Source organism: Lotus japonicus, chromosome 2 (assembly GCF_012489685.1).
Source record: "Lotus japonicus ecotype B-129 chromosome 2, LjGifu_v1.2".
Classification (NCBI taxonomy): domain Eukaryota; kingdom Viridiplantae; phylum Streptophyta; class Magnoliopsida; order Fabales; family Fabaceae; genus Lotus; species Lotus japonicus.
Window position 1 is genome coordinate 69,933,133 of NC_080042.1, and position 24,961 is coordinate 69,958,093.

The window sequence follows — 24,961 nt, forward strand, 5'->3', positions numbered from 1 at the left end:
TACATAGATAGAGAAAAAGGGTGGCGTCAGAGAAATCCCGCCGAACAGAACCGTTCCAGTGTACACAGTCAAGGTTGTTGTCGTTGTCGTTCAAGATGGCGGAAGCAGAAGAGGAGCCAGTGCCTTCACAGCAGCCTTCAATCCCCTTCATTGATGAAACCTTCAAGGCTCAATTGTTAAAATTCATCAAGATTTTGAAAGATTTCAAAGCTTCCAACGATCAAGGTAATTTCACTTTCTAGTTTGCTCCCTTATTCAACTTCAGATTCATGCTTGTTGTGTTGTGTATGCATTTATGGTTTGTATTTTGACTGCACTGTACAGATATGAAAGTAGCTTGTCTGTTGAAGAGCGTGGAGTATTGAGGCAATTATGCCGTAACATGAAGCTTGGTTGTTTGAATCTCAGGTCAGTAATGGTACGAATCGCTTGCGGCATGTTTGGATTGGAATAGTAGTTGCTAATGTGGTTTAGGGGTTTGGTTTCTTGAAATTGAACCACCTGCATTTTGTGCAGGAGTCCTGCTAATACATGGATTTACAAAAAAGATGGGGAGGTCTTAACTAAGGTATTGGGGTACGCCTCTTTTGGATTCAAGTCTTTGAGTGTTATTGCGTGTATGCTTGTTTCGTGGACCCTGAGGCTCTACTTGCTTCCACTTTGTTTAGATTCAGGCTAATTTATCAAGGAAAAGGAAGTGCAGAAAGGAGCTAGACTTATATCGGGGAAAAAGAATAACTTCCAGTCAGCTTGCTTCGATTTGGACTTCCCAAATATTAGAAAAATTTATAGCTTCAAGTGATGAAGGTGGGATTAACTTAGAATGGCTATTTTTCCCCTCTTATTTTTTGTGTGTTTTTATAACAGTTTTCATGCCGAAAGTGCATAAGGATTTGCATTTCCTGGTTGATATTTTAAATTACTAATCATTTTGCCTAGTTCAGAAGTACTTATAGATATTCAAAACCTTTTAAAGATGATGATATAGCTTATGTCATTCTGTATTCTTATATGAATTATATCTATTATCTGCATTCATTCATGATATTTTTTTTTTTGCAGTGTACACTTTTAATGATTTGACTAAAGGAGAACTTTATTCTGTGCAACTATTTTGCCAAAAAATGGGTTTTATTTATAAAGTTTCTCGGTGAGTTCTAACTTCTAAGAGGAGCAGATACACAGTCCTTTCTAGATCTTTAAGAATTGTATTAACATGCTGAAATGAAATAGTTCCTTAGGCAATCTGTTTTCTTCAGCTGCACATTTTTTCTTTTATTGATACCGAACCTTCCTTTTGTCTAGGGGTGGGACAAAACCAAGAATATCTATTCACAAAACAAAAAAAGAGGTTGGTAGCATTTCCCTATTAGAGAGTCTTCCCCATGTGTCCCATTCATGATCTGAATCTTGACTGCAGTGTACAATTTTGACCATCAGTTGCCCATTAGAGAACGTGATCTAGTGCTTAAGGAATCCTAAAAAATGGGGCTTGTTTGTACATTTTCTTGTTGAGTGCTAAGCAGCACAAGCTAAATTTTCCTTTTAAATCTTTTAAGAATTATAATTTCATGCCTGTATTGCAATTGTTGCTAATGTATTGGATATTTTTTATCAGCTTTTCATATTGTTTTTTTCTCCTTTGTTTTATTGATATTAAACCTGCAATTTTTATAGGGATGGGGGTAAACAGAAAGTGTCGGTTCACAATTTAAAAAAGGCAGTTGACTCCACTATGGTGCTGGATGGTCTTCCTCGTGTCACATTTTCTGAAGAGTTAATTCGGGTATAGGCAGACTTATGTTTTGATTTTAAGTCTTCGAGTATTCTTGACTTTTTCACGCTATGACTCCTTTTTTTCATTCATATTGACATGTTTACAAATATGCAGAATAAAGAGGATCTTGAGCCACCTCACCATACAACTCACATTGTTGATGAATCGAGCTGAGCATCACTCAGATTTTCCGGATATTAGAAACTTTTTTAGCGTCAAAAGATGAAGGTTTGACTTATAATACCCAGGATTTTTTTATTTTTATGTTTTTGGTGTTATTTATTTGTTTGGTGTAGGAATACGATATGAGCTGCAATTGTTTTTTTTACATAAACAGTTGTTATGTTTCAGTGGTTTTTTTCTGAATCTTTGTCATGAATTGGATGTTTCATCTGAATTGGGATAGGCCTCCGGAGGGTCTTACTCCGGTGTTGCTAGCTGACCACTTGGGAACTGCTTTCCTAAGGCAGCAGTAGTTTTTTAGCCTTTTGTTTCTTTTAGCTCTTTGTACCAAAAAAAAATTGGATGTTTCATCTGAGTTGGGTTTTGTATTGTTTTTTTCTTCTTAAAACTTGAATCTTTCTGGCTTGTTCATAAGGGCTCAAAGACACTGAAAATCTTTGGAGGGTGATTATATAGCAGACGCCGTTTATGGTTAGGTCGACGAATCAAAATTCCACAAATTGGGTCTCTCAACCAAACCACCCCAAAAGAGAGCAATTCAAACTCCAACCACCACAACCATAGTGCCAATATTGCAGAGAAAAGTGGCAACAAGGAGAGGATGACTCTTCGTTGGGCCGGGATGATAGAAGATTGGTTGGAGAAGCCGAGCTCACAAGCTTGCACTTCAAGAATTCAACTTGAGCTCCTCTGAATCCACCTCATGGGCAACCTTTTCATCCTCAAACAGAAATAACCCACAAATCAAAGACCCAAAAGAAACTACAGTAGCAGAAGCTGAAGAGGGTAGGTGGTGGTGGTGAAAATCCCCAAAATTGTGACCCAAAAATTTGTCACATGTTCAATGCTCCACAGTCCACACGTCAGGGATGGAGCATAGAGAAACAAACGCTGAAGCATTTGGGGCAATTATGCATACCTTGGTGAGGAAGACGAGGTTTCCTGATGGAGTTCGCTGTTGGCGACGAGATTTGGGTGATGGCGCAGTGCGACGTTTGCAGCTGACGACGGCCGCTGTGCAGAGTTCGCTAACGGTGATGAGATTTGGGTATTGCCGCTGCAGATTCCACCTGGATTGCATAGACACATGGTTGGGGCGTTGATGATGGTTGGTTCTGGAATTTGGGTGTTATTCCATGATGGGATTTGGGTGTTGTAAGTTGTAACATTCCACGATGGAATTTGGGTGTTGACACTCTCCTCGTACCCTTCTTGCTGGTATGTTCTGCGGCTGTGATGTCGGCAGTCCCGGCGGTGGCAATGTGCCCGGTCCTGGTGGTTGAGGAGCCACCAGTGAACCAGAGAGAAAGTGTAGAGAAGATAAGATTTGTTGTGCCATAGTAGAATTTAGGCCAAAATTTTAAAGAGATTACTTTTTTAAATCAAAAAAGGGTTATCTACTAAAAATCTACGATAGCAGGTAAAACCAAGGTGGTGCAACCTTACACAAAGGTATCCTTGTGTATATTAGGTGAACCCACAAGAATTATATTAAAATCATTAAATTTCTGAAATGGAATAGTTACTCATTTAAGTGTTCTTTAACTTTTACATAGTTTTTTGATAATTGGACCTGTGTTTTGTGTAGGAATGGGATTATAAAGAAATTGTCTGTTCACAAAATCAGAATGGATGGAACCCTTCTGATTTTGATAATATTCCTCATTTTACATTTTCTGAAGAGTCAAAGAAGGTAATAGGTGGTTTCTTAATGCATCATCTACCTGAGTACCTGGTAATGATGAATTTCCAGTAGAGATGAATGGAACAAATGGTGACACTACTGACAACATGAGGAAGATGATTTTTTCATTAGGCCCTACATGAGCAAAGTTGATATTACTAATCAAGTGAAGGTACATGAGGAAGATGATTTTTTCATTAGGCCCTACATGAGCAAATTAGATATTACTAATCAAGTGAAGGTCCTTGCTGGTAGAATGAGTAGTCTCCACTACTTGAAACAGGTCCTTTCCCCCTCTTTTATAAACTTAAATAGTCCTTCTCGTTGATTTTGATTGGTTGGATACTGCAGTGTTATTTGCTCATCAGCTTCTGTATGTGAAACACTTGCAATTGAAAAGTCATGACAATCAATGAGTTTTTTTTCTCCTTTCATGCAGATTACTGAAAAGAGATCTAAGCTCCCAATTCCATTGTTTAGGGATGTCATTTTATCAACTATTGAATCTCAACAGGTTAACTTAATGTTTTGACATGGTAAAATTTACATTGGACATGCATACACTTGGTAGCTTGGTTACAGATTGCAACACACCATTGTAATACCAATACTTATTTGATATTTCATTGACATGTTGAATATTTCAGACATTGTTGTGTACTATTTTGATTAAAAGTCCAGTTACATATGACAGTTTAGTTGGATTTGAATATTTTCCATGTTATTCAGTCTTACTAATCTTTTTATTGTTTTAAAGCAGGTCGTTATCATATCTGGTGAGACTGGTTGTGGAAAGACCACTCAGGTTACTAGTTCGTTGCATTGTCTTTATTACTGTTTGTATGACTACATTTATGTGAATTTATCAATGAGCCTGCTTCTAAATAGTCCTTTTACTGTTGTAGTTTTTTATGATTTGTCCATTCTAGATACATGCTTTTGATATAAATCCCCCTATCCTGTTTCCTTTACATATCTATATTATTGTGCTCCTTATATGGAAAAGAAAGAAACTGTACACAGGCTGTGTATTAGAGTTTGTGATGTGCTAAACTGGTAGGAGGAAAATGAGAAAAAAAATTTGTGCGAGAATCTGAGAATTGTATCACTGTATATGAATGAATTCAGTTACATGATACATGGAATGTGCTAGATTATTTTTATAGAGTTCTCTGATAGAGCCTAGAGGTAAGGTGATCTGTTATAACCGACTATTGTAACTAAGAGCCCTTTTTGCGGGTAGGATAAAGAGACATGATATGATACTTAATCATATCATCAGCTGTTTGTTGTGCACGGAAGATGGGATCATAAAAATTATCCTGAGGGGAGGAGGCTAGGTTAGAAGTAGAACCCAACAGGATAGGATTACAATTTTCTATTCGCTTTTCACCTTCACCCCAAAATTAAATTATTTCAATATTTTTATTTTTATAATTAAAAATATACTAATTTATAAATGTAAAAATATTAATTCTAAAAATATATTGATTTTATTATTTATCACTTGCTAGTTGCTACTGCTTAGTTAAAATTATTGTTACTCAACAAATTTAATTAAAAATAGTCTACTTAATAAAAGATAAAAACATTGGTTTTACTTATATAATAAAGATAGATAAGTTTTTTCTATCACTTTCTAGTACTCTGTTAATATTATTTTGCTATCTAGTACTCTGTTAATATTATTTCTCTACTTATCTATTTTTTTATAATTTGAGTATAGACTAGTTAAAAATAGAAGTATTTAATATATTTTTTAAATTTAATTAACTCTTGTTATTTATCAATTGCTACTACTAAGTTAAACCAATTTGTTACCTATATAATTTTAATTTAGAAATAGACTAATTTATAAAAAAGTTTAAATTAATTTTAGTTAATTTCAAAACATACTCATTTATAAAAGATGAAACAAAATTATGTTAAATTGACTATTTAAAAAAAGAGAAAAAGTTTGATGCACCGACGGTGTAAAGTTTTTTTACACCGTCAACCAATCAGATTTCAAGGATGTGAGAAAATCTCTCTTTTCATTTAATTTCTTTAATTGACATGTCACATCTTTGAAATCTGATTGGTTGACGGTGTAAAAAAACTTTACACCGTCGGTGCATCAAAATTAAACTCTTAAAAAAAAATTGAAAAAATATTATGTCTGTTTTATTCTAAGAAATGTCATTCATTGCTTACTATTCATATCATATAGTATCTAATAGAGTATAGTAGCTATAGACCTTTTGCAGTTTCGGTTAGTTTTATAAACCAAGATATGACAGCTGGCACAAGTTCTTAGACTTAGTTACTCTTTATCCGGGCTATAAAAGCCTTTCTACTCACTGTTATGATTAGTTAGTCAAAAGTCTGTTTTCCTGTTATTCTTCTCCTTCTCTATCTATCTATCTATCTATCTATCTCTTCACTATCATTATCCAATCCACCTTAAACCCATGTTTTGGATAAGAGTCTATCTATCTGTCCTTATCCAACTCTCTTATCCTATCCGTCCTTATCATATTCTGACCCCCAAACAAGCCCTAAAAGTTAGTTATCTGCCTTAAAGTGGGAATTATACCGTGCAAAAGGCTGCATAGAAACTTCAAAGTTCAAACTACACAGCAACACAACAAACACATATCACAAACACAAACACAAACCACACTTTAACATTCCCCCTTGTAATCTCAAGGCTGGGATGATTGATCTAACACCCCGAGTTTTTCGTTGAGAGTTGTGAACTTTTGTAGACTGTGCCTTTGTCAGATTATCAACAATTTGGTCTTCTGTATGGATTTAATTAGGGCTGAGCATGGGTCGGGTTCGGGTGGGTTCAGGTGAAACATACCGGGTTTGAACAGGTTTGAATCATGCATAGCCCAACCCATTTTCAACCGATCCAAGCCTCAGATAACTCGGGTGCGTGTTTGGTCGGTTGACGGTTTGAGCGGGTCGGTTTCACGGTTATTGGGCTAAATGAAGAAGAGAAAGTGAAATGTTGGAGGGGAAGCCAAGTATAACAGTCCAAGATTAGAGGGGTAGAGGGGAAGCCATGGATATGAGGGGAATTAGATTTCCCACCCCTGGGTTTAGAATTGCCACCCTAGTCTTTTTAAAAAAATGCCGGGAATACCCTCCGGGACTTAAACCTCCATACCAGTCCAGAGGTTGATGTTCTGGACTAGTCCGAGAGTTAAACCTTCGGATTCTTTAATTACAGTTAAAATAACATGACTTTAGTCCAATTGCTGCAAATATAACATGACTTTAAAATGGAAAAGTTACATAATCCAATTTAATGGTGGTCAGAGTTGGTTGTGTAGGCAGTGATGGTGGTTGAGATTGTAAGTGATGGTGGTCAGAGTTGGTTGTGTAGGCATTCTGCTGCTTGATAAGGGTGATCCAGGACTATAAGTTTCGGATCACTCCAGGACTTTAAGTTTCGGATCAATCCAGGACTATAAGTTCCGGACTGATTCATAATTAAATTTACCACCCCCCCTTTTTAAGACGTCCGAGAGTTGAAAACCCGGATTAATATGAAACTTCAAGATTCGTACCTCTAAAACCAGATACTGTCACAGACAGAAGCGTGAAAATGCAGTGACAATAATATGGGACAAACAGACCTCGTTACAATACTGGAGCATTGTCTTAATACATGTAGGAAAATATTCTTGCTAATAATATGGTTACAGACATGGTTACAACATTACAAACATGAATCATATTATCAATCTTCTGTTATGTCTGTTAAATCAAAGTTGGTAATAACACAAGGACCAATCCAAACAGTGTGTTCAGCCATAAATCTATCCAAACGCTCTTTATACGGTTTACACCATTCGGACTCGGGTTCTTCAACGTTGTATTCCCATTGGGGAGCAATTGGCGGCATAGGATGTCCAGACACCAACTTCAGCTACATTTAAGAGTATAGTAGTAAAATTAGATATATTTCAATATAAATTGTTTAACGTGACAAGAGAGTGTATTAATAAAAAAGAAGATATGTATTTAATTGAGGATATACCTGTACAAAGTGATTGGTCACATGACCAATAGCTATGACAGGATGTTCTAACGGTGGGGCGCCTCCTCTCATCGGAAGGTAAGTGTAACTAGATTTTAACGAGATGGAGATGAAAACCACCCGAAACCGGTTAGCAATAAGGTACCCCATCTCCGGTAGATGCATCCATTTGGCTTTAGTGGCTCTACCATCAGGAGGGAGAGTGAGACGATTGTGCATGGCTTGTACCACATCATAACCCCACATGCGTCTATAGTGTTTCTCATAGAGTGTGAGTTCTACAATCAGCTCTTCCCTAACATGTGTCTCGGTGGGACCCAATTGTTATTCATGCTGTCGACTTGAACCTTCTCTTCTTCTGTTAGTCGACCAGCATAGGAATGGCCAACCAAAGATCTAGCTGGTTCATGGTTGTGTACCCCTTCCAACACTTTCAGCCACCAATTTTTATCACCCTCCGTAGGTCGTCCTTTAAGTTTAAAAGGACAATCACATTTTTGTGATCCGGTGGAGTTGTACTTGAAGGACTTAGGGTCCTTGTACGGGATGTACACACCATGCTTCGAGCACCGCAGAACAATATACATATTTCCACCTTTTCTGGAATAATCAGACCTTCCAGTCACAATCGCATATCCATTGTCCTTCCCAACATTCTTAGCCCATTGTTTAAGGTCATCAACAGTTTCAAATATCTGTACAGTGGTAACATATCATTTTAAAATTAGTAATCAATTCAAGCATCACTAAACAATAATGTCATTATGGTATACGCAATGAATACCTGATCGGTCGACCATAAATGAGTGGTATCCACACTTATAGGCTGAACATTATCTTGTTGTTGAAGCAACATTCCTTCACTGACATCATTATCTTGTTTTAGAAGCAGCATTTCATCATCATAGAAAAATGTGCTCGTCATACTGCCTGCATAAACCAATCTGCCACTGGTTAACAGTCCGTATAATGAACATTCGTACTAATCCGAGACTATAACTCTCGTACTAATCCGAGACTATAACTTTCGTACTAATCCGAGACTTGAACATTCGGATTTATGTCGGGGCAGAAAAGTTGAAGTGATGGTGGTGGCAAAAAATGAAGAGAAATTTAAATGGTAGAAAATATAAACAAACGTATATTATTGGCAAATTATAATGGATGCAATGATACATACCAAGGTGGTGCTGGTTGATGAAGGTTGTTGTTGGTGGTGCATGAAGGTTGTTGTTGGTGGTGCAATGATGGTGGTGGGGGGTTGAGGGGTAGTAAGAAAAGAGGAAGTGAGGGAGTGAGGGTGATCAGAAGTGAAATGTAATGGGGGGTGGTTTGGTGGTTGAGGAGTTTATGCAGGCCATAATGGTGGTGAGGTAGGTGAAGCTATGGAGTAATGGTGCTGAAAAAGGTGGTAGAATCTGTCAGAGGTGTCCGGAAGTTGAAGTTTCATACTAATCCGAAGGATGAAGTTTCATACTGATCCGAAGGTTGAAGTTTCGGATTATATCTTGAAGATTAAACTTCATTACAAGGGTTTGTGTTGTTGAGTGCCAGGTTTTGGTTTCCATTACAAGGGTTGATTATTAGGGTTGGTTATAAAAGTTATTGATTTTTAAAATTATTAGGGTTGATTATAAAAGTGAAAAAGAAAAAAAAAAATGTTAAAGTGAAGATAAAGCTCACAAATTATTAGGGTTTAGGGTAAAAGTGAAAAATAAAAAAAAATATACGTTAAAGTGAAGATAAAACTCATACTAATCCGAAATAGTAGTGCAAAATACATAGTCCCCTAATATCATAATAGTAATGTCAACAAACAAAATGCTCATACAACTAATGTCCCCTACTGTCCCCTACCCCGACGACCTCCCCTACCCCTACGACCTCCCCTGGCTCCTGCCCTGCCGCCCTCCCGGCCACCTGCTCGGCCGCCGGCTCGGCCACCTACTCGGCCACCTGCTCCCAGACCTCCTCTCCCAGCAGCGTAAGCAACGCCCTGTGTCCCAGCCAAGTCCTGGAGGATGCGAAGTGCTCTCTCCGTTAAAGCGCGGGCCTGTGTGTCTGGCAGCAAAGCATCATCCACCTCAAGTGACAACTCAAGGACTTCTAAAGCCCTACGCAAAGCAGCCTGAAAGTAAATAATAAAAAAAACGCTGTTAGTAAATCACATACAGAAAACCATAAGTGCATAAAGAAAATAGAAATAAAATTTAAAATTTACCACGGCACTGAGATCAATCCTCCTCTCATCCGGTATGATGAAACAATGAGACACTCTAGCGTACCAATCCATGTAACCGCCCACAGCCTGTCCCATAGAAGGATTCGCGTGGAGGAGCAGGATTGGAATTTGGAAGAGGAGAACTGGAGAACGGCGTGGACTTGAAGAGGATTCTGGAACCTCAAACCTAATTCTATTCTAATAACATATATATACCTAAGGATATATCTGGAATTTCACTTATACTGAGCCGGGTTCAGGTCGGGTTCGGGTTTGGCCAAACCCAAACCCGAACCCGAAAACAGTTACAGTGATCGGGTAAAACCCGAACCCGAACCCGAACCCATTTAACTCGGGTTTTCACCCAAGAAATCGGGTCGGGTCGGGTCGGGTGCCCATGGGTTCGGGCTTCTCTGCCATCCCTATCCTCTATAGCAGGGTCGCCCTCAGGGAACAAGTACTGCACATAACCTGCGAATGCCGCATCAACAGCCTCAGCTGCGGGAGATCTATCCATCTCACTAGGGTGGCGCGGGATCGTCTGTATATACCCAAACTGTCGCATGACCCGCTCCGGAAGATGAGGTCGCACAGCAGGGGGATAGGGACACCGAATGTAGCCTGAGAACAAAGCCCTCTCATCCCGCTGTCGCCATTCCCTGTGGGCCTCATATGGAGTCCAAGTGACGTCGTCGGCCGTCAACTCATCAAGTAGTACTCGCCTCTCGTCAAGCCTAGCATGCCCCGACCGTGACTCTGTCCACCTACGAGCTCTGGGCTGGTCCTCTGTGTAAGCCGGGTTCGCATACCGGCGAACGAGCCTGTCTGGAAAGTGCTCAAAGACCCAGGCCATCAACAGGGAAGTGTAACCGCCCATCTGTTTGACCCCGCTGCGAGAAGACTGTCCAAGCTGGTCGTACAACGTGGCAAGGGCCATGGCGCCCCACGCGAACTCCGACACCCGCTCAAGATCCTGTAGCATGCCTATCCAACGGGCGGAGAATGAGTACCCCCCACTCTTGTCGGCGAACAATGTCGCGCCAACAAGATGCATCAGGTACATCCTGGCTGCATGCTCATACCGCCCCTCTACATTACAATGTAATACCAATTATGATTAAGTAAATATAAATAATAGTTGGAAAAAGTTCAGATAATGAATGAAACAAACCTGCAACAGCTTTCGGGTAAAGGTCTCGCAAGAAGCTGAACCTCATAGTCGGACCCCTAAGCCTATCAAACTCAGCCATGTACAAATCTGCATCCCCCCCTAACAGCAAAGCGCAGGTCTCTGCCACATCATATCTCGAGGCCACTCCTGGAGTGTAGAATCTCCCACCAACCGGGATGTGAAGAAGAGCGGAGACGTCGTCAAGGGTGACAGTCATCTCCCCAAATGGCATGTGGAAACTACTAGTCTCCTCGTGCCACCTCTCCACAAGGGCCGATATAAGCCCTGGATCCGTCTCTACATAGCTGCACCTGATCAGTGGATACAGTCCGCTCCTCTCCACAATCAAGCGGACCTCCCTGTAATTGTCCCCCTCACACGTCATCAGCCCGAGCTTCGTACCAGCAGTGGCAAGCCTCAAATCACCTCGCTCAGAATAACGAGGGTCAGTGGTGCCTAGTAGGGTATGCCACGTCCACGGCGCTATGTGATCCGGGTAATGCTGCAGAAGTGACAACTCAACCGGCCCACCAGGAAACGGTGGATCTCTCTGGAGCGGCGGCATATTCGGATCCTCTACCTCTACATCCTCACCCTCAATCTCAGACTCAGACCCCGACTCCGACCCCGACTCCGACTCCGGCTCCTCAACTGCATCAATATCAAGTGAAGAGGTGGAAGGCTCAACAGTATCGTGGGCGGTAACCTCAGGCGTCGACTGAGGAGAAACCTCAGTAGCAGTAACCTCAGGCGTCGAGAGAGCAGGAACCTCAGTAGCAGGAACCTGAGTAGCAGGAACCTCAGTAGCAGGGGCAGGAACCTCAGTATCAGGAACCTGAGTAGCAGGAACCTCAGTAGCAGGGGCAGGAACCTCAGTGGTCGCCTTCGGAGCCCCCTTCCTAGCACCCTTCCTAGCCCGCTTCCGAGAAGTCGACACATCTGTATCATGATCACCTCGCCTATGAGAAGCGTGGAGATAGGCACGACGATCGGCCAACTCTTCAGACGATACCCTCTTAGTTTGCTTTGTCCTCGCCATAATCTATCAGAAAAAATAAGGAAAACAGATTAATAGCTATGTAATGAGTAACTAACTAGTTGAAGCAATCCACAAGTATACACAGTAAACTAATGTTATGAAATTTCAATACAATTCAAATAATGTTATGAAATTCAAATGTGAAATCTCAAGTTGGTTATGTCCTTAACCACTACCCTAAGATAGCCAAAAGCATGGAAATTATCTTCACCCCATTCATCTTATCATGAAAAACAATAACAGAAGCAATAGGAGAGACAGTACTGAATCTCTCAAGTCCGAATCTTGAAGTCCTGAACCAGTCCGAATCTTGAAGTCCTGAACCAGTTCGAATCTTCAAGATTCGGAGTACGAATATCCCCAAATTCGCACCTCAGAACCCCATATACCCCAGAAATCACAATAGGAATGAAATTTCACCAAATCAACTCATAAAAAGGGATTCGAAACCTAACCTAATCTGAAATACCTAAATTTGAAACCCTAAATTTGAAATCACAACACCAACTCATCAAAATACACATGATTCAAAATACAAATGATTCTTGGTCGTGGATTCCAACAAATTACCTCAGTGTGGTCGGTTTTGAATCACAGATGATTCTTGGTTGCTTTTGGTCGTGATGTGTGGGTCGATTTGGGTGCCTCTGGGTCGCTTCTCCTGAACCAGTCCGAGAGTTGATGTTCTGTCCCGTTACAAATGTGAATCTGAATTGATAGTTTTGTTCTATTATTAACTGAGTCCGACATTTGAAAATTCGGAGACATTCGGACTAAAACACGGAGGGGCAATATTGGTTTTTCCCCACTTTTAAATGGGGTGGCAATTCTAAACCCAGGGGTGGGAAATCTAATTCCCGATATGAGGAAGAGAAACTGAAATGTTGAGTCTTTGCCATCATGACCCAAATGTTCCTTTCCTCGCCGCCATGAGCCACCCACACTGTGAGATGTTGCCACCGTAAACTTTCATGCTTCTCAGCTCAGCGCCTCGAGCTTCCCACCGCACTTGGTTGGTCCTTTTATGTACAGCCATAGTTTTGCATTTCCGTTAAGAAGAGGAAACACATGGTGAAGATGAAATTTCACTAATGCTGTGCAATGAAAAAACAAAGAGCTAAGTAAATTGATTTGGACGAAGGGTGTAGAAGGAGAAGCCTTTATGATAATGACAATGAGAGAGGGTTGACACTTGATAGTTGATAAGATGGAAGTTGCAGTCTGTAGAATGCAGAGGAGCAGCTTTAGTTTTGATTTTGAATACAAGTAATAATATTTAATTGTAAAGTAGCATACTTTTTAGGTTGGGGCCACAATCTTTCCTTGGTCTTCGGGTAAAGCCTGAGCAAACATGACATTTCTTTATATTTAATATGCTATAATACAATTATTTTCTGCTATACATGTAGATTCGGTTATCGCTGGGTGTAAATTTTCTGAACCGAATCCGACCGAATTTACCCAACACTGACCGTTTTTTAAACCCGCTGACCCGTCCAGATCTACCCGTGTGGCCGTGTGCACATTTTTTTATTTGGTTTTCTCGGGTTGCGGGCGGGTCTGGGTAATGTGCTCAGCCCTATATTTAATAAACCGCATTTTAGCATTCTCCCTTGTAAACTCAAGGTGGGAAAAGCAGTGTTATCAAATATCTGCCACGGCCGCACCATGGCGATTTTTGGCTTTCCGCCATGGCTGATATCCCACCATATGGCCGCCATTTCCACCATATTCCGCAATTATTTGTCATGTATGGTGAGATTTTGGCTTTCTGCCATGACCCGCCATCCGCAGTTAATAACAGCGGTGAAAAGTTGATCAAACACCCTGATTAGGCGACACATAACAATTTTCCTCTGATATGTGCATTATGTGTCGTGTGAGCTCTAAATAGGTTCCACATCTGTTTTCACATTGGTAGAAAGAAAGATAAACAATTTTTTTTTGGCAATGTGCAATCTTTGCCATGCTTAGGTGCCTTATGAGCAGCTAAGTCATTTGGCTTTTACATGGTCTAAAACCACACCCTCCTTTTTTCTTTTTTTGCTACAGGGCTTCCTTTACAGATATGTTGAGGGATTGGGTTGCTTTGCTTGAATAATGTTTTCCGTTTTCTCTATTTTTTGTTTTCTTTGTTAGTTTTTATGGAGGATCTATTATCCTCCTCTCATTGTTTTATTTAACTTCTTGTTTTATATGTAAGAACCTATCTAGCTTGAAGATATTTGATATTATGGAATGCCTAAGTTGGTGATGATTATAGTGTTTGTCTTGACATGGAACTATGTTTAAGAATCTTATGATGTTTGGTTGATTTTATGTTTTGTCTTAATTGCTATGAACTATGAAGTCTTAATATCTCTTTGTTGATTCATAATTGGAGAGCGGAGACACAATATTAAGTTCTTGATTTCTTTTGATTTTGAGTTAGCCAGGATCTTTCAAAGTTCAATAATATTTCTATGCATTTTCAATGTCTTCTTCAACTTAACATCAAATGTGATTCAGGTTCCACAATATATTTTGGATCATATGTGGTGTAAGGGCGAGGTCTGTAAAATAGTTTGTACTCAACCTCGACATATCTCTGCAATTTCAGGTGTGCATATTTTGCAACCTTAATTCTAAAGTTTTCTGTTCATACCATATTAAATTATTTTCTCCTTTCTTTGTGTCTAGTTTCTGAGAGAATCTCCTGTGAGAGGGGAGAGAGTATTGGACACAATGTTGGATACAAGGTAATTTCATTTATCTTTGTCAGCAAAGGTTTTGAGGTTCTTTTGCTCTGGATTTGATCCATCTGACAATTGAACATTGATACAGTCTGGATTGGACCATTATTTTGACTCATTATTAAATTAAGGAAATATCCCCCCCACTCGTTCCTGTTTGCTTTATGGTTTCCATTGAGTATAACTGTGATTGACAACTTAGACCTGATTCTTCTTATTATTTTGGAACATGTTTGCCTGCTAATTTACCCTAAAAGAACAGTTGATTCTAAGCTTTAGAATCACTTCTGAATGTTGCAAGTTTTTCTTGCTTTTAGTGCAACATTAAAATTATCTTTATCTAACACTGATTAATTCTTTTTATTTGTTTGGCCATATCTCTAACCAATGTGGGACTTCTAACACTTTTAACATCAATTATTTTTAAATAAATTTTTCAATATCTATTCTCTTAAAATCAATTCCATTTAAGTATTAACTAAATGAATCTTGATCAATGATTCAGAATGTTGTTTCTCGTACTCCTTATTTTTTATTTTTGTATGCAAATGATTCTTTCTTTATAGAACTTATGGCTTTTTATCAATAAATATTGAAAATTTAAACCACCTAAAGAGAATTCGGAGTGTTTGATGAGTTCTGTTAAGATTTTTCATTTAATTAATGGTAATACAGTGTTTGGTTGATTTATACTCAGGCTGAATTACATGGCCTGTAACTGACTCAGCTGAGTTGGTTACAGGTTGTTACAAATTCAATTAACAGTGTAACAGACTTAACAAACCTCCATGTTTTGAGGCTGCTCATAAGTCCTTAGTTTGCATATTGCATAAGGCTTTGTAGGGCTTAAGCAAGCCCCAAGGGCTTGGTATGACAGACTGCCCTCATACAGTTTGTTTTCATTCCTAGCAAGTGCTGTGACCCTTCTTTATTCACACTTCATCTTAAATCACTCTGTATTTACATTTTGGTGCATGTAGATGATATAATTATCATGGGGGGTCCTCTTACACTCATTCAGCAGCTTATCCTAAGCTGAACCCAGAATTTTCTCTCATGCTTTGGAAATAATGACTACTTTTTGGGGGTTGAATTTCACAGATTGAAGGATGGTTATTTGCTCCTGAATCAGTCAAAATGTGTTACTGATTTGCTGGAAAAAAGCTAATGTGCAGGATGCAAAGGGGATTTCATGTCCTATGTCGGTGGCGGTAAAGTTAGCTAACACAGTACAGGTTATTTTGAGAACCCTTCTGTCTTCAGATAAATTGTGGAGCACTCCAATATGCTACTCTCACTTGGCCAGAAATGTCATTTGCAGTGAATAAAGTCTGCCAATTTATGGGCCAACCTTTTGAAGCCCACGGGAAGGTAGTTAAGAGAATATTGAGATATCTCAAGGGTACACTCCAATTGTCCTCGAGGGACTGTGTCATGAATTGGCAAACCTTGTTGACAGCAAAGCATATCTCCAGGCGTGTAATGGTAGCATACTGAAGTGCCCCCACAGTAGATCGCTAAAGAATGGGATCCTCAAGATAGTCAACCCCATGTTTGGTTAACTTGGGGCTAGAAACCATTGGAGTTGAGAGCCCCATGTTTTCATCCTCATATGAACCTTAGCAAGTGGGTCATGAATTTATTTTGATTTGAAAGAAGCATGGAACCGTCCTTGAGATGATGAACCCGCATACCAAGGAAGTTATAAGTTCCCAAGTTGCTTGAGAGAAAAGGTGGATTTATGTTTGGTGCTGAGCTGCTGGATTAAAGGGTGAGTCAGCAAAAATGATAATGTCATCCACATAAATGAGGATGAAAATACGGTACCCAAAACCATGGAAGGTAAAAAGGGAGGGATCACATCTGCTTGTTTGAGCCTATAGAGGACATTTTTGACTGTTCACACCAAAGATTTATCCACCGTGTATCTGGCAGAGGTGGCTTGGTCCTTGGAGGTCGCTTGAACCGCATGCAACTCCTAAGTCTTGGACGTTCTTTGTCTCTACTCTATTGGCCTACCCTCTTCTCATCCTGGGTTTCTCCGCCACCACAATAGCTCCTTTCTTCTTGATCTTGTTCCTCCACCCAAAGATTTTTTTGGGTTTTCCACTCATGTATTGCTTTCTTGTTCAAGATTTCTCATCCCCCTGTATCTTGTCTCTTTTCTGCACCGACTTCTGATTTAGTTACCCCAGATTATTTTCCTTCACTCTCAGACGATTCTAAATCGGTTTCTTCTTCCTCATCTTGAATTGGTACTGGTATGTCAGGATCCATTTCTGGATGGAATTTCTTCAACACGTTTTCCACCATGGTCTCCAAGCGTTGGAAGTGTAATTCGAATTGTTGACGGTCCCTTTCACGGTCTTGTCGATCGGCTTTGCGGGCTTGACCATCGGCTGTTAACATCTCTAATATTTTCTTCATTGGATCTTGGCTTCCCTCAGTTCTACTCTTGCTCATAATTGAAATGAAGAATACCTCAACACCTAGATGATGCTCTGATACTAAATTGATAAGAACGGAAAGATGAAATATAATTTACTGGAAATTCGGGAGTCCAGGTCCCAAAATACCAATTTCTCAATAACTAACCTAAACATTCAGATCTGGTCCCTGTTTATAGATACACCATAACTACTCAGAACTAGTTGTTATTGTTCATCAAATGGTTGCGCCTGTTGGGGAACTGTTGTGTCCTTCCATCATGGTTGTGTCTATTGGCGAACGGATGTGCCTGTCGGGAGTCTAATTCCAACGACGGCGATTGTACACATGTATGACCGGTGATCACTCCCTAATCCCTATCAGAGAAAGGGAAAACTGGCACAACAAAAAGCTTTGAGAAACAATCAGTCCGAGACTTGATTGTAAAGCACATAGTTGGGGAAGGCGAAAAAGAAGTGTTCGATGTATTCTGAATAGAGTTTTCATTGAATGAATGGTAATACTGTGGTGACTTGATTTATACTCGAGCTGAATCACATGCCCTGTAACGAACTGACTCAAAAGTGTTTTTAACAGTGTAACAGACTCAAAAAACTGTTTTTAGAGATCCATTACAACAGAAGCCACTAAAGCCTAGCTAGAACTGAGTGTATAAGTTATACTTCTGATATTGTTGAATACGCGAATTCATTTACAAGCACTAGTTATCTTTTTCTCAGTACATATTTTCTTGCATTGCTCATTTATTACACTTCACATCTCATATACTTGGATACTGGCTTATATTTTAAACAATAATACAGATACCGTTAGAATGTAGAGGTGGAAGGCAATCATCAATCATCCTGTGTACTACTGAAGTTCTACTAAAGGTTTTGGTTTCTAAAGGTTCCTGTTGGTTAAGGACACGGTCTGCGAAGGATGACATTTCTAGCATTACTCACATAATTATGGTATTTTTTCAGGAACTGAAACACAGTTTTTTGGTGTTTAATCTTCAGTACATACTTGATTTTCTTGTTAGGATGACCATGAACTACTTATTATGTATGAATACTCCGAATTCCTTCATTAATCGAAACTTCAAACCTGGCTGGGTACACCTCCTAGTTTCTTAGACATTATTTAAAGAAATTATGCTCGAATAAATTGGCACAGATGTCTGATATTTAGCAAGTTGGTTTGAAACAAGATCCTTTTTTCTCTATTTATATTTTAGGAAAGTGACAACAGTAGAGCCTAAGATCGTCGCTGTCACTATAATTACCATTATAAATTGCAAAATTAGATGACTATCATTTATTTTTCAGGATGAAATTCATGAAAGGGACCGATACTCAGACCTCTTATTGGCAATCCTCAGGTTAGAGTAAAAGGACCTTATCAACTTTTCATTTTGTTGGGTAGTTTCATTAAATACCAAAATATAACCCTATTACATAATCGGTTATAAAATTTACTGTAGGTTAGGGATCTCTAGTTCGCAATAGATTAGATTTTGTTTTTTTGTTTACATATGCTAATTCTTTCTTCTCCCCTTATATTTCTGCATGCTTATAAACAATCTGTTCATCGAAAAAATTAATTGGCTCTTGTTTCTTTTTCATGAAAACTAATATTTTTTTCAGAATTTTTTTCCACTTTTCCTTTCACAGGTGTTTTTTAGACTTTTAGCTTGTATAAGATCACTCACCTAGGACGTTTCTCTGGTTTTTGGACTAATATCTCTGATTTTTTAAAATTGTATGCAGACAGATGCTCCCTTCAAATCCCCATCTACGTCTGGTCAGTTCAATGTTTGATACTTGTAATTTTTTCTGTTTCTTTCTCATCCAACTTTTGTCTCTTGCTCATCCAATCCTTTTTTTTTATCTTAACTTCATATGCATATCGTCTTTCAATCTTCTGCTAATATTTGTAATTGTAACCCTTATCTTCCCTCCTTCTGTTTTTATATATGGTAGATACTAATGGGTGCAAGCCTTGATGCTGCTGCTGCTGCAAGATTTTCCCGATATTTTGGTGAATTCCCCATTATCCATGTTCCAGGGCTCACATATCCGGTACCCATACTGTTTTGTCTTGAGAATTAACTACCACTTTAGTCAAGCTTGACTGCAATGTCCACTTCTTCTGTCTTCAGGTCAGAAGTTACTATTTGGAGGATGTACTTTCCATTGTAAAACTCGGAGAAGATAATCATCTTGATAGTAACCATGAGCTAAGTCAGGAAGATAAGATTTCTCTAGATAAAGCTATTAATTTGGCCTGGTCTAATGATGACTGGGGCCCACTGTTAGAGATTGTTTTTTCTGGAGGCCTGAATGTCTTCAATTATCAGCATTCGTTAACTGGCTTGAATCCTTTAATGGTGTTTGCCGGAAAAGGTAAAGTGGGTGATATGTGCATGCTCTTATCCATAGGGGCAAACTGCCATTTAAGGACCAAAGATGGAACAACTGCACTGGATATTGCTGTGAAAGAAAACCAGCAAGTAGCCGCTGAATTACTGAAGAAGCACATAAATATTGATTTTTCCTATATGGAAGGGAATTAATTTCTTAAGAATCTGAAAACAGTCAGCCCTGAACTTCTTGATGTTGTTTTAACAACGCAGCTGATAAGAAAAATATGTATTGATTCAAAAGATGGAGGCATTCTTGTTTTTCAGTTTTTCTTCCTTGTTTGGATGTTATACATAAAACTCGTGAGAGATTACTTGCATCCCCATTTTTCAATGATACTGAGAAGTTTATGGTCATATCTCTGCATTCAATGGTTCCATACATCATGGTTGCCGCAAAATTGTTCTCGCTACCAATATTGCGGAAACTTCTATCACCATTGATGATATAGTGTATGTTATAGACACTGGACGTGTGAAAGAAAAGAGTTATGATAATAATGCATTTACTCTTCATTCATCATGGGTTTCAAAAGCAAGTGCCAAGCAACGAGAGGGACATGCTGGCCTCTGTCAACCTGGAATTTGCTATCATCTGTATTCAAAGGTTCAAGCAGCTTTGTTGCCAGATTTTCTTGTTCCTGAAATTAAGAGATTGCCTATTGAGGATCTTTGTCTGCAGGTATTCCATCTTCCTTACTGGCAACTCAAAAGTCTTGGTGATTCTTCATGATTAAATGATAAAAAAATTATGCTATCCCCAAAAGTCTTATGATGCAAATGAATAAAATAAATAAACCTTCAATGCTACATCCTGGAATCTACGCTGATTCCATCATTTCCACAATTTTCCATTTAACTTAACTCTGAAGGTCTCTCTTTGTCTTCTAAAGATATTCACTGAAATAGGGAAAATAGATAACTTGCCAATCCATGAAAGTGGTTCATTAGAATTTCTAAATTCTAAATTGCTGTTATGATGAATTCTGTGGTATGAGTGCTTTGTTTGGAAAGATCATTTCAAGGCACACTAGATATCACTTTTTTTTTGTCAATGACCATACTGATCCTTCTATTCTTTACTGATTTATAAGTAATCTTAGTCTTTTCTCCTTTTTTAATTACTGGAACAGAACTTGGATCAAACTTTATCTGAAGGGAATGACTAGCAAGAAATTTTTATTCCTTATTTAATCTGTTTTATTATGGTAGCTTTTATTTCTGATTAGCAATGTCATTTATAGGATTTTCTTTCCTTTTTACAATTTTAAATAGGAATACAGGACCAGTAGCATAAAATGTTTTCTTTTCTTATCCTCAGCTGTTATATTACCCTATTTCAGTTTCTTATACTTCCCAGTCAAAAATCACTAGGGTGTTCTAATTGCATTGTAATAACATGCCTGAACCCTCACATGTTATTTGATTCTCTTTGTTCCTTCTTTACTGTGACAGGTAAAATTGCTTGATCCAAGCAGCAGAATTGAAGCATTTTTGAGTCAAACATTAGATTCTCCAGATTTGAAGTCTATAGAAAATGCTGTTGCAGTTCTTCAAAGAATTGGGGTGTTGTCAAAGTCTGAAAAATTAACTGAGCTAGGGAAGAAGCTTGACTCTCTTCCTGTCCATCCATTAGCAGGCAGGATGCTTATTTTTTCCATATTGATGAATTGTCTTGATCCAGCTTTAACTCTGGCATGTGCATCTGTATTTGACGACCCATTCACACATCCAGTTTTACATGATGAAAAGAAGAGAGCCGCAGCTGCCAGATTTGAGCTTGCTTGATTGTATGGGGGTTGTAGTGATCATTTGTCTATAATAGCGGTGTTTGAATGCTGGCAAAATTCAACCAGAATGGGTCTAGAAGAGCGCTTTTGTTCTCAATATTTTGTCTCTCAAAGCACTATGCATATGTTATCCAGCATGCGTACGGAATTAGCAACTGAACTTTTTCAAAATGGGCTTATTCATGATGATGTATCAAGTTATTGCTTGAATTCCCATGACCCTGGTGTACTCAATGCGGTTCTGGTAGCAGGGATGTATCCAGTGCTTGGGAAATCTTTACCTATTGAAAGTGGAAAAAGGGTTTTTGTCAAAACTGAAACTTGTAATGAAATTGGCTTGACTAGTCATTCCGTGAATTTTAAACTGTTCTCTCAGAAAAATTTTGGTTTCTCTTTACTTGCATATGATGAGATTGCTCGTGATGACTGGGGTATGAGCATAAGTAACTGCAGTGTTGTTGGACCACTTCCATTATTACTGCTTTGCAAAGAGATTGCTGTTACATCAATCAAGGATTCTAAAGAAGGAGACAAGTCTTCTGATAATATAGTTAGAGTAATCGTTGACCGATGGCTCGATTTTCGGTCAAAAGCACTTGATATTTCTCACATTAACTACTTGAGAAACCAATTGTCAGCAGCAATTTTATTCAAAGTAGCCTGATATTTCTTTTATTTCTCCCTACTGTTTCCGATGAGCTTTTAGCCACCTCATTCCTTTCTGTCAATCTGCTTTAACATATTTTTTCAATTTCAGGTGACACATTCAAAGTTTGTTCTTCCTCCCATTCTAGGGGCTGCAATGAATGCCTTAGCTTGCATTCTATCTTGTGATGGACTCTCTGGCATACCACAGACATCAGATGGTGCTGACTCTCTGATTACCACCGTAAATGCAACCAATTTAGGCAAGCAAGTACCAGGGAAAGAGCTTACAAATCATGGTGCTGTGCCTTCTTCAGGCCTTAGCATATCTACATTCGAAGGCATAGAAAATCAAAGTGATTTAACAAGTCAGAACACTGCAATAAGTTCAGCTTGCACAATTTCAACTGTGCATGTGGCTAAGGGTCCAGGAGAATATCATTCAGAACTTGTATATCATGATGCAGCCTTTACTAGTGTGCCTTTTGAAGAAAACGCATCCACACCCATATGTATATAAAGTCCAAGTGACCCCACAAGTCAGATTACTCCAATAGGTCTGTGGTGAAGATCTAAATCTTTTGTTTTTTCCCTCCTCAGTATTAGTTGAAGGTGTAATTCTAATTTTTCATTTCTGGACAATTAGCAGACTCAGGCATGATGGTTGAGGTTGAGTGGACCGCTCCTGAGACGGGATGGATAAAAGCTAACACAGATGGCAGCTATGTGCCACATTCGGAGATCTCTACCTGTGCAGGAGTTTTTCGTGATGCCACAGGTTCTTGGTGCTTCTGCTTTGTTCAAAATCTTGGACCTTATTTCTGCGGGTAATTTTTTTGCTTATATAAAGTGAATTAAGGCTTTGAGGAATGCTAAAAATAAATTTTTAACACCCTTTTTTTCTTTATTATTGGATGAAACTCATGCGAATTGTGCGCGTCCTACTCGCTATTTGGTAGGAGTCTCGCTCTATCCAGTATGACCCCGTATGAATTTCACCCAATAACTAATAATAAGTGGGAAATGGTTTAATATTACTGTCATTTCTTTCTTACACAAGCTTGTGTCTATAATAAGTGTGAGTGACAACTTTTTTTTGTCCCATCTTTCAGTGGTGTGTCAGGAGATTTTTTTGGCGCATTATTGGCTGAACTGTCGGGTATTCTCAATGCCTTCAAACTTGGTAGGGAAAAGGGCATTTCGAAGCTGTGGGTTGAGTCTGATTCCGGAATGGCGGTGGATTTTACTTTGGGCAGACGGAAGTGTCTTTTTGCCCCTTGTATTAGTATTAAACAGTCCATTGTTGAGTTGATGAGCAGAGGGGACTGGACTGTTCGACTTTCCAGTACTTTTCGTGAAGCTAACATGGTTGCTGACTGCTTGGCGAAGTATGCACACACTACTAAGGTGGGTGATCTTCATGTGCTCGATGTCCCTCCTTCTGAATGTATCAGAGTTTTGACTGAGGATCATGTTGGACTTGTTAGACTCCGTTGGGTACCTGTTGGAGATGAAGTACAACAATGAGAAATACGAGTCTTAGAATAGTTTATAGTTGATAATTTGTATCAATGAGATAAAGTACTTCTGTTCTTAAAAAAAATAGGGAACATGAAATGAGAAGCCACGTCCGTACAATCATACATGAGTGATGGATATTAAAAGAGTAGTTTGATGATCACATGGTTTTTGAAAAAAAATGATTTTATGTTTTAATCTTGACAATTTATAGTTAAGGTTCTCTGCGGTTATAGTTTAGATAACATATCACCTCACTTGATACATGTGTCTATTTATATTGTGTATGTTTCAACAAGTGTTTTGAAAACCGGATTTGTTTGAGTCTGACCGAGAATTGGTCTATTGACCGGTTCAGTTAGCTCAAGAAACTTGTGGATTTAAGAACATGTCTAAACCCGGTAATGAAAATTGAGTTGAACTTGTTAAATTTCAAATTTTATTTATTTAAAAATCTTTTTTAACCCTTCATTATTTAGTTTTCATCATATAAAATAAGATAACAACCTGTAGTAATTTAAAATGTTATTATTTTAAAATTTTCCTATAATATAGTAATATTATAAAGATATTTTTTAATTACTACTGGTTCATCAACAGGTTGACCATCAAAGTCGGCGCCTTGACCTGTTCAATCTTCGACGATTTTCTGAAGAACATTGGTTTCAACTCTTTAAAAAAATTGAAAATTGAGTTATTTGAATTAACTTTTAACAAAACGTTACATAGTTCCGTTACATAATCTTGTAAAACAAAGTGTTTCATAATTGTGATAAAAAAAAGTAACTTATGTCGTATATAAGTATATGTTTAGGTAAACATCTAAGTCATTTCAAAAAAGAAAAGGTAAACATCTAAGCCATAGTCAAAATTCTTAATCTCATAATATAAAATTAATATTAACTTATCACTTCACAGTGGGTACATGTGTTCATGTTTTGGGAATAATAGTTACGGTAGAGGACCTAGGCAAGAATTGCATTAAAGATGTTACTTGCATTCGAGGAAAAATGGGAGGGGAAATTGTTTAGATCCAACTGCAAGGTATGAGACTAGTAGAGCATTGGAAGTATGAAATTTGGATGTGAGGTTAATTTTATAAGACCTAGGACCCTCTAACCACAAGAACAGCAAGCTTTTGTGGTTGGTTCAACCAAAGTTTTTATCAGAAATCTCCAGTCCTCTTAATATCTTGCTTAAATCTCCAATTTTTTTTGAATATTTCAGCCAGAAGATTTCTTATTTTGGTGAGCAAACAAGGAAATAAGATTCATCCAGATTACCCTTGTGCATTCATTCTGCATAAGATAGCCGTAAGA

At 38.6% G+C, this 24,961-nt stretch overlaps 1 protein-coding gene and 1 pseudogene across 1 annotated transcript; one reads left to right on the forward strand and one right to left on the reverse strand.

Annotated features, from left to right (window-relative positions):
• Positions 1–23,840, forward strand: LOC130739162 (DExH-box ATP-dependent RNA helicase DExH6-like; annotated as a pseudogene).
• Positions 7,109–7,834, reverse strand: LOC130739163 (uncharacterized). The gene is made up of 2 exons (XM_057591397.1): positions 7,675–7,834; positions 7,109–7,563 (listed from the first exon to the last, which is right to left on the reverse strand). The coding sequence occupies exons 1-2, from the start codon at positions 7,822–7,824 to the stop codon at positions 7,375–7,377; spliced, it is 339 nt and encodes a 112-aa protein (XP_057447380.1). The 5' UTR covers positions 7,825–7,834; the 3' UTR covers positions 7,109–7,374.
• Positions 23,841–24,961: the final 1,121 nt, after the last annotated feature.